The sequence below is a fragment of the Apodemus sylvaticus genome, chromosome 16 (assembly GCF_947179515.1).
Source record: "Apodemus sylvaticus chromosome 16, mApoSyl1.1, whole genome shotgun sequence".
Taxonomy (NCBI): domain Eukaryota; kingdom Metazoa; phylum Chordata; class Mammalia; order Rodentia; family Muridae; genus Apodemus; species Apodemus sylvaticus.
The window spans coordinates 60,805,153-60,815,135 of NC_067487.1; the positions used below are offsets into that span (position 1 = coordinate 60,805,153).

The 9,983-nt window shown below is 40.8% G+C and overlaps 1 protein-coding gene across 1 annotated transcript; it reads left to right on the forward strand.

Annotated features, from left to right (window-relative positions):
* Window positions 1-3,899: 3,899 nt before the first annotated feature.
* Window positions 3,900-5,789, forward strand: LOC127666803 (sentrin-specific protease 2-like). Its single transcript, XM_052159780.1, has one exon. It carries the CDS (start codon window positions 4,091-4,093, stop codon window positions 5,369-5,371), a length of 1,281 nt encoding a protein of 426 aa, XP_052015740.1. The 5' UTR covers window positions 3,900-4,090; the 3' UTR covers window positions 5,372-5,789.
* The last annotated feature ends 4,194 nt before the right edge of the window (window positions 5,790-9,983 follow it).

Here is a 9,983-nt window from a genome sequence, read left to right on the forward strand (position 1 = left end):
TGATTTCCCCTTTCCTTGATCCCCCTTCCCCCGAAAGTCCCATAAGCCCTCTTGCCTCCCCCTGTTCCCCCATCCACCCCTTCCCACTTCCCTGTTCTGGTATTCGCCTACACTGCTGCACTGAGACTTTCCAGAACCAGGGGCCACTTCTTCCTTCTTCTTGGACATCATTTGATATGTTGATTGTGTCTTGGGTATCCCAAGTTTCTAGGCTAATAGCCGCTTATCAGTGAATGCATATCTGATCTTTTGAGACTGGGTTACCTCACACCAATAGCTTATGCTCTAAGATCAAGAATTGACAAATGGGATCTCATAAAATTATAAAGTTTCTGTAAGGCAAAGGACACCGTCAAAAGGACAAATCGGCAACCAACTAATACGGAAAAGATCTTCACCAACCCTACATCTGACAGAAGATAATATCTAATATATACAAAGAACTCAAGAAGTTAGACCCCAGAATACCAAATAACCCTATTGAAAATGGGGTACAGAACTAAACAAAGAATTTTCACCTGAAGAACCTGAAGATGGCTGAGAAGCACCATAAGAAATGTTCAGCATCATTAGTCATTAGGGAAAGGCAAATCAAAACAACCCTGAGGAATTGTTATCCTAATATGTCACAAAATAGCTTTCAACCTAAACCTAAACAAAAGAAATAAAGAAGGATACTCCATTGTAACCAAAAAGACATTATAATCATAAACATGTATAACCCAAACTCAGATGCATTCAATTACACAAAAAGTATACTACTAGAAGTAAATACACAGACTAACATCAACCCACTGATACTGTATGATTTCTGTTTGTTCTTTTTTTTTCTTTTTGCAAGACAGGGTTTCTCTGTGTAGCCCTGAATGTCCTGGAACTCACTCTGTAGACCAGGCTGGCATCAAACTCAGAAATCTGCCTTCCTCTGCCTCCCAAGTGCTGGGACTAAAGGAGTGGGCCACCACCGCTGAGTTATGGATGATTTTAATACCCCAGTTTATCCAATAGATAGGTCATCTGAACAAAAAACAAGCAGAGAAATATTAAAATTAAATGACATCGTGTATCAAATGGACCTAACAGATACCTACAAATATTCCACACAAACATAAAGAATTTATGGTCTGCGAAGCAATCTACAAAATTTTCCCTAAAACAAATTATATCCTAGGACATACACACACACACAAGAAAATTGAATTGATTCAGAATGAATTAAATACTTTGATGTAACTTGTGTGAATATAATACTGCAAACTTAAAATCACTAGGAATTACATAAACATATATAGAGATTAAACACTATAAGGAATGATGAGTAGATCAAAGAACAAACAAAGAGAGAAGTTAAAAAGATTTCCTATAACTAAATAAAGAGAATACAGGACAAAAAAGCCTGGGGGCACATGGAAAAAGAGTCCTACATGGGAAATTTATAACTCTAAGTGCTTACATTAATAAAACAGAAAACATACAAATGAATAACTTAATGATGCAATTCAACCATTTGAAAACCCAAAAATAAACCAAATCCAGAACCAGTTAATGGCAAGAAATAATAAAACTCAAGGCATAAATTAATGCAATAGAAACAAAACAACACCAAGACGCAACAAAAAAGAACTGGTTCTCCTGAAAGGGAAGGCACAGAGAAGGAGCGATGGGTCTGGGGTCCTTCAGAGATTCACCAGTCTGACTCAAGTTTTGCTTTTGGTAAATAAGAGGCATTTTAATTAAAAGAAGACTGACCAAGACCAACCCAGAGAGAATTCTCTAGATAAGGCCAAGGCTTTGTAGCAAAATCTACAGAGTTACAATTTGGGGAAGCCTGTCCAGGTGAAGGCAAGACTTGATTTTGTGACATGTCCAGCAGGAGCCTTGGCCATGCAAGCAAGCAGGCATTTTGTACAGAAGCAGAACTTAAAAGTTAGCCTGTTTAATCTTGTGACCCATCACTTTGTAGGACTACTGAGGCACTGAAATATTTTGCAACATTCAGCAATATTTGTAAGAGTAGCTCAACTATACAAGGAAGTGGTCCATCTCAGGCTACCTGACAGGGTACATTCAAGATACAGTAATTTCCTCATGTCTTATGAGAGCTAAAAACAATTTGCTTTTACAGGCCTAGCACAGTAAATTTATCCTCTAAACATAATGTTACATTCTTCAGTGATATAGGAACAATGTGGTAGTTTGAAATCATTTCTTCTTTGCATGGGAACAAATTGCTCCAAGGTGTAATTAGAAAGAAGAGAAAGGAGACTGGAACAAGCAAAATGACATCTGGGGTAAAGACAATCAGAAGAAATTCAAAGTTTTTAAAGAAAACAAAGTGCATTTCTTCCTTACAGTAAAACATTGGTATAAATATACTTGCACAATTGGCTTATACTGTCATAGGAAAACAAACAAACAGTGTCTCTCAACTCTTTAATCACATTTCTGTAAAAGTGTCTCCATACGTTTGAGAGTAGGTCAAAGAGCTTCTCAAGGGGCCAGAGATGGATCCGTGGTTAAAGTGCTTGCTGTTTAACCATGGTGACTTGATCCCAGGACCCACTGAAACCACATACCTCTCTACTTCAGCTATAATTGAATTCTTCCTATTGTTTTCTAGGGAGAAGTTCAGGGCTTTTGTCATTGCTAGGACTGTAAGCAAAGTAGTGATGTATCATTGTGAGTGGATCACCATTGACAATGGTGAGATTTTATTTATTCTCTTAGGGCAATGTATTGATTCGTGGTGAATTGGTACCAGTTTGGCAAGTTTCCTCCAATATTGAAACATTGAACCATATCACCCTTCATTCACTCTGAAGGGAAGCTCCTTAGGCAGGAAGGCACCTCAAAAGATTCCAAAATGGTCCCTGAAACTGATCAGATACACTAAGTTCCTTCCATGCCAGAGAACAATAAAAGCTGAAAGTCCCTCTCAGATGAAAGGAAGCTGAGCTGCCAAGAAGACTGTCAAAAGAGCCAACCTCATGCCGGCTGTCTGGAAGACGTTGACCAACTGAGGACACTGTCCAACCTGTTGAGCCATCTACAGGCTGTGCAGTTTCTCTGGGTTCCCAGCTTTTTGAGCTGTCACCCACGCTGTGTGGGCTTTGGTGATACAGCTGTCTTTGAGTCATTTCTGCTCCTGTAAGTAACCCCTCACCCATATTCCTATAAGTAACCCCAATAAAACTTATTGGTTCACCACGTAGGACTTCGGTAGTATGGGCGCTTTGGTCTGTCCTGGGTTCCTTATCCAGGGTAAACAATGTTCTGTCACACAACAGTACCTACTACGTTTTATAACTGTAAAATTCTATTTATTCTTTGTAATTAGCAAGCATATTGTGTGTGAGCACATATTTTGAAGGTCACTTATAATTTGAGGGGGCACTTATGGTTTTATAGTTGGCCATGATGGGACAGTTTCCTAGAAGACAAATGTACTACTCAGGACCAACTGAACTAAGCTGAGATGACTTAGGTAACCCCGTGCTCTGCCACAGGGACTTAAATTTGTATCAATTCATTCAAACTTCCCACTCCAGCAAAGGAGCTCTGAAATCCTGGACCCAGGTTGTGTTTGGGGAGGGCATCTACCCTCCAAAAGGTTGCTTTGGGGTCTTTCAGGTGACATCACAACCAGCTATGGAACCTTGAAGGCTGTGTCTAGGGGCAACCCCCTGAGTAAGACATCATTCGTGAGGTTGCCTCCGATGCTTTCGCTGCTAGGCTTAGGCCTCGTGACTTACTAGTGAAGAAATAAGACAATTGGTCCTATTTCAAAGTTGTATATATTTAGCTGGTTACAGCTACCTATAAGGATACTTCTGAAGTATTCTTAGTTCACCTTGGAATCTTCTAGAGTGGACCCCTGACCCATAAAGTCAACTCTTTATAAAGAAGAGCCATTCAGAGGCTAATAGCTTTCCTTCCTTGGACCCACCAAGCGTTGGAAGAAGGGACTCTTCAGGCTCAAGGGACATCAACCCAAGAAAACCCACCTGGAGCCAGGCCCACAACTGCTTTTCCTTCAATCTAAAAAGGCAGAACTACAGGAGAACCAACACCCTCGAACAATCAATCTAAAATGCCTGGGATAGGGATGAAGCCCGAAGATGCAGGAAAAGCGCGAAAGCGCAAATTCCAGCATGAAAGGGGGGCAGAATCTGAGCCTGAAGATTTGGGACAAGTCCCAAGAAAGAAATTCCAGGAGGGAACAGAGATAGTATTTAGAGAGCCTGGCGATGCTCAGAAGACCACCCCTCAGGAGCAACAGCATCCGGACCATCAGGAAGAAGAGCCAGGCAGGGGTCATGTCCTTAAACTCCATGAGGAGAGTCCAAGAAAACAGAAAGTCCTGCAGAATATGAAAGAACCTCCAGAGCAGGCTCAAACGGAGAGGAAGCCTACTGATGGGGGCACGGGTCGCAAGCGTCCCCATTCCTCCTATTCCATCCTGGAGGAAAACGATCACCCCACCCCACAGAAAAAGCACAGAAGGTTACCTCCAGACCTTCAGTGTGTAGACCATGTAAGAGCCGATCCACACAGGCCAGACTTACCGGAAACATCAGCGCAAAGCAACCTGGATAGTGGTAGCAGAGGTACTTTACTCCCCGACAAGACACCAGTACTTGCTGCAAATAAAAAGCCTCTCGGGGACAAGGAAAAAGGCAGAGAAGTGGATCGGATCATTAATCTTACACAGGAAATGGAGGAAGAAATAAAGAAGGCATTGGGTCCAGGGCCTCTAGAGGACATCCTAAGCAGTAGGTTCAAGCTACAAGTCACCCGAGAAGATATACAGACCCTGGAGAGTGGCCGGTGGCTGAATGATGACATCATTAACTTTTATCTCAACCTTCTCGTGGAGAGAAACGAAGAGCAGGGCTACCCAGCTCTTCACGTATTCAGTACGTTCTTCTATCCCAAACTGAAGCACAGTGGCTACTCTTCTGTAAAAAGGTGGACGCGAGGAGTCGATATCTTTGAGAAAGAAGTAATCATAGTGCCTATCCACCAGCAGGTGCACTGGAGCTTGGTGGTCATCGATATAAGGAAACAAAATATTGCGTACCTCGACTCCATGGGTCAATCAGGAAATTCAATCTGTGAGACCATCTTTCAGTATCTACAGAACGAAAGTAGGACAAGAAGGAACATCGAGCTGGACCCTTTGGAGTGGAAAAGATACAGTATGACATCAGAGGAGATTCCTCAGCAACTGAATGGGAGTGACTGTGGGGTGTTTACCTGTAAATATGCAGATTACATCGCTAGAGACCAACCTGTCACCTTTACTCAGCAGGACATGCCCTTCTTCAGGAAGAAGATGGTATGGGAAATCCTGCACAGTCACTTACTGTAACAACATCCACCTGGTTGCTATGGTCCCCGGCCCTGTACTTTTCCATCCACGTTTCTAATATACCTCAAGGAGGATGAGTTGAAGAGATTAGAAACACTGAAGGAGCTGTCTGACTGGACCAAGCCCACTCTCTTCAATATAGTGCTATCATGGGCTGTGGGACTGCTGCCCTAATGCCATCTCTAGGATGGGTGCAACTACTGCAAGCTTAGAAACTGCTGCTGTCCAGCCCACAGGAGACTACTTGTCCAAGAAATAATGTTATAATGCTGGATTTAGTCAATGAATTGGTGCTTTTGTTTATTTTGTTTGGTCTTTTGGTTGTGGCTTTGATTTTATTCTTTTGTATTTATATTTTTGTGCGTATTTTGCTTTTATTGATGATTTTGTGTTTTTTGTGTCTCCTGGGTTTTTTGTTTGTTTGTTTTGTTGTTGCTTTTCTCTAGTTTTGGCTGTTGCTTTTGTTTATGATTTTGGTTTTATTTTAGTGGTTTGTTTTTATATTTTGTTTGTGTTTTGGGTTTTTTGTGGTTTGTTGCCTTTTGGTTTTTTGTGTATATTTTGTTTTTGTTGATGATTTTGTGTTTTTTGTGTTTCCTGGGTTTTTGTTTTTCTTGTTGTTGATTTTGGTGTAGTTTTGGCTGTTGTTTTTGGTTTTCTTTTTGTGGTTTGTTTTTATTTGTTTGTGTTTTGCGTTTTTTTGGGGGGGGGGTTGTTGGTTTTTGTTTTTTGTTTCTGTTTTTCATTTTGTTTTGTTGTATTCTGTGTTAACTTGAAGTAAGGATAATGGTAAATGACCATTTTTGTATCTCATATGCCATCTAGCGATGGATTGAATTATTGGTTTTTTTGTTCCTTTGAAATGTTCTATTCATTTTAAATTCTTCTTTAAAATTTTTGATATATATTCAGATGGAAATTGATATTTTCTTTTCCTCTTAGATTACATTTCCACTGTGGAAGTCAGGCTTTTGTTATTTAGTGTTGACACTGTTATACAATTACATATTTTGCATGTGATGCAATACGTTGTATTTAACCCTTCTATTCATTATCATATGGTTCGCTTTGTACTATTTTTACTTAATAAAGTTTAAAGTTACTAAAAAAAACAACTGCTTCTTTGAGATAATAAAGAAGACTGATATCATCTTGGCCCAAGTAATGAGGAGAGGTAACCCAAACCCAGAGAGACAAATGTTCATGTTCTCTCTCTCTTGAAGTTCTTAGTTCAAAACCTCAGATATGAGTATATAATCTCGAGTAACACGTAGGGGGAAGTATTGATTCTGTAATTGGTTCTTGATTGGGTCAACAAAGGAGGTGAAGTCAATTACTTGGTGAAGAGAAAAAAAAGTGGTTCTTCCGGGTCCAAAAAGGAAGAGACTAGAAAGAGGAATTCAGAGCAGGCTTTGGAATAGCAGCACACAACAGCCATGGAGTTCTCAGGGGAACTATTGCTTGTAGCTTCCACCATGGACAGAGGCCAAGGAGAAGGGAAAGGGCTAGTTGATAAAATTAGGACAGGAAATTCTTCACTCAGATATTGCGTCATCTAGCTAGTTTTAAAATATTAAACTGTCTTGTGTTTTCCATTTGCAGTGTTAAGGTGTGCAGGAGGCAAACGAGGCAGCCAGGGTGGTCAGGGATGGCTTGGCAGAGCTGGCTGTAAGAGGTTAAGGGAATGATCCCAGCTGGCATTGGGCAGAGCTGAGTGACACTGGCTGCTCCTGATCTCTGAGCCTCTCAGGAAGCTCAGGCAGAGCTCTTGAGAAAGAGCAAGCATGTTTTCAAAATGATATATTACACTAACAGCAGAAAAATAACAAGACCACTGTAAGGAGAGCAGGATAGAGTGCGAAAGCAATAGAGGGAGAATAGCAGGGCACAAATGATGTGAAAAGGTGATTGGGAAAACAGGGACCATACATATGGAGGGGAGAAAGAAGACAAATAGGGGAGGACTGGGTGGGGGGAGGGACTAGGAACTACCTACAATACATTTAATTAAAATATAAATCTGTGTATACATAATACATACCTGCATGTGTACATACATATATACACGTAAACACATAAATACAAAGTTAAAATTAAATTTTCACATCTGTGCTGATAATGCTCCTTCCAATAGCCATAGGTTATGTAACCTTAAAACCCAACTGTAGACATGAGAAGCCCTGTTTTGTGTTGTCCATCAGGGTTGTCTCAGAAGCTCTCAGAACATTATAGGCTGCTTCTGATACCCTTGTTTGTGCTGCAGAGGTGAATGACAGCTCTATAGCTGAAGAGACCATGCATGCACTTCAGACACAGGACCTTGAGATCTGAGCTGGAACTGACCTGAAAACCTCCTCCCTGAGGACTAGCTTTCATTGTAGAAGGTGTAGAAGGCACCATGCAAGCTTCCTAGGGAGGGAGGCAAACAATAATCCTACACAGCTATGATATCTATGAACCACACCAATTACCAGCATGACACAAAACCCTACAGGTTGTAATAGTGGCATGTATACTTTAATGGTAACCAGTGCTCTACAATGGACCATAATATCCACTCACCAAGAAGGAACTCATGCCTGGTATTGCAAACCTAGTTCACTATGCAAGGCTAGCAAAGTTGTGGATGTTGGAGAAAACAACCTACAACCACCACTTTACTAAAGCAGATAATCCCTAAGTATACTACAAAAATATATCCCTCACTCTCATCAAAGAAGACAATCATAGACAAGCTAAACTAATCAAAATGAAGGATTGTTAACCTAGCCCTATCTGATACATCTACAACACAACTCCTGGGCACAAGGCTCAGGGATCATTGTGGGGAAGGGGTAGGAAAGTTTCCAAGTGCCAGAAAAGTAGGAAAATTTCTGTGAGATTGACTCTTCAGAAATGTATGAGAAGCTACACCAATGATGTTTCAGTAAGATGGATGCAGAAACATGACCTGAACAAGATTTACACCAACGGACATGCTGATGTGGAAAGGTCATGATGGTGAAAGCTCATGAAACCTCACCCTGGCAAAAAAAAAAAAAAAAAAAAAAAAAAAAAAAAAAAAAAACTACAGACAACTAACTAAGGACTGCTGAGAGTGGGAGAAATAGTCCTGTCCAGAGAGAGCCTTGTGTACATGTGTGTGTGCGCGTATAAAACCACAAATGAAAAGGGTCACGATGCTGACTGAGAGCAAGAAAAGCTCATGGAAGGGTGTGAAGGAAGAGGAACAGAGGAAAACATAATGATTGTTCACAAACACACACAGGCACACGCACACGCGCACTCACACATACACAGGCACACACTCCCAAATGTATAAATATACCTGATAGGAATGTATAATGTTACTTTTGCGTATGGGTATGTTCTCTGTCTCTGTCTCCCTCTCTCTCACTTTGTCTTTCTCTGTCTCTCTCTGTCTCTGTATCTCTGTGTGTGCATGTGTGTGTGTGTGTGTGTGTGTGTGTGTGTGTTTAGTTTAAGTTCTACAAGAAAGCTGTTGGCTGTTGCCAAGGCATCCATTCTTTTACTGCACTCTTAGAGAAATCATGTCATGCTGGCTGTTTTTTTCTCTATTGTGTTTTATGTCATATTTAAGAACCCCATTGTCATCTCTAATTGTCTCATTTCTTCTCAGAGTTCTTATAGTTTTGCTCTTGGTTTATTTCAAGTTTACCAAAAATTGTGCATATAATATATGTAAGTGTACATATAAAAATAATTTAAGTGATGTTATGTCACTTGAAGAGAAAATATCATGATAAAAAATTTGAAGTCCAAGTACCAGGTATGAAAACTTCTCTTCATGTTGTACTCAGGGGAGTTCAAGAGACCCTCAAAGACATAGGCTGTTGCTGTTTCCTTTTGTTGCCTCACACAACTTGATGGCAAGACCCTATTGCTGAAGAGACCACATACTTCAAACTCAGAAATGGGAAGAGCCGAGTTGGAACTGACCTTGGAAGCCTCTTTCCTAGGGATTAACTCTCATAGTACACAGAGAGGCTGTGTAAACAGCCAAGGGATACAAACAATTAACAGTCCTGCCCTGCTAGAAGGTCTATGACCCACAATGGCCACCAGCATGGCATGATAGACACTATGCTGTAATAATGGCATTTATATCTTGGAGTTACCCAACAGGCACACAGTAAAATTTAAGAGCTGCCTAGTAGGAGGGAATTCATGCCTGCTACCATAAACCTAACCAAATACCTATGCTTGGTGTGGATATGAAATCTAGAAGACAACTTTCTACTGTTTTGCTAACCAAGTATATTTCCTACCAATTCTCCAAATACTTATCCTTCTATCCACAGACAATTATTGTAGTTGTCAATCCTAATCAAAAAAGTCTCTCTCTCTGTCTCTGTCTAACTCTCTCTCTCTCTCTCTCTCTCTCTCTCTCTCTCTCTCTCTCTCCCCTCTCTAGTGTTTTGAGACAGGGTTTCAATGTATAACCCTGGATGTCTTGGAGCTCACTCTGTAGACCAGGGGCCTTAAAACTCCCCAAGCTCTGCCTGCCTCTTCCTCCCAAGTGTTGGGATTAAAGGGGTGTGACACCACTGCCTGTTAAAGAATTTTTTTAATAAATGACAAAGACCATCCC

Bases quoted from the DNA above. Each gene is read 5' to 3' on its own strand.
- LOC127666803 (XM_052159780.1), top strand. From the start codon at position 4,091: ATGCCTGGGATAGGGATGAAGCCCGAAGATGCAGGAAAAGCGCGAAAG.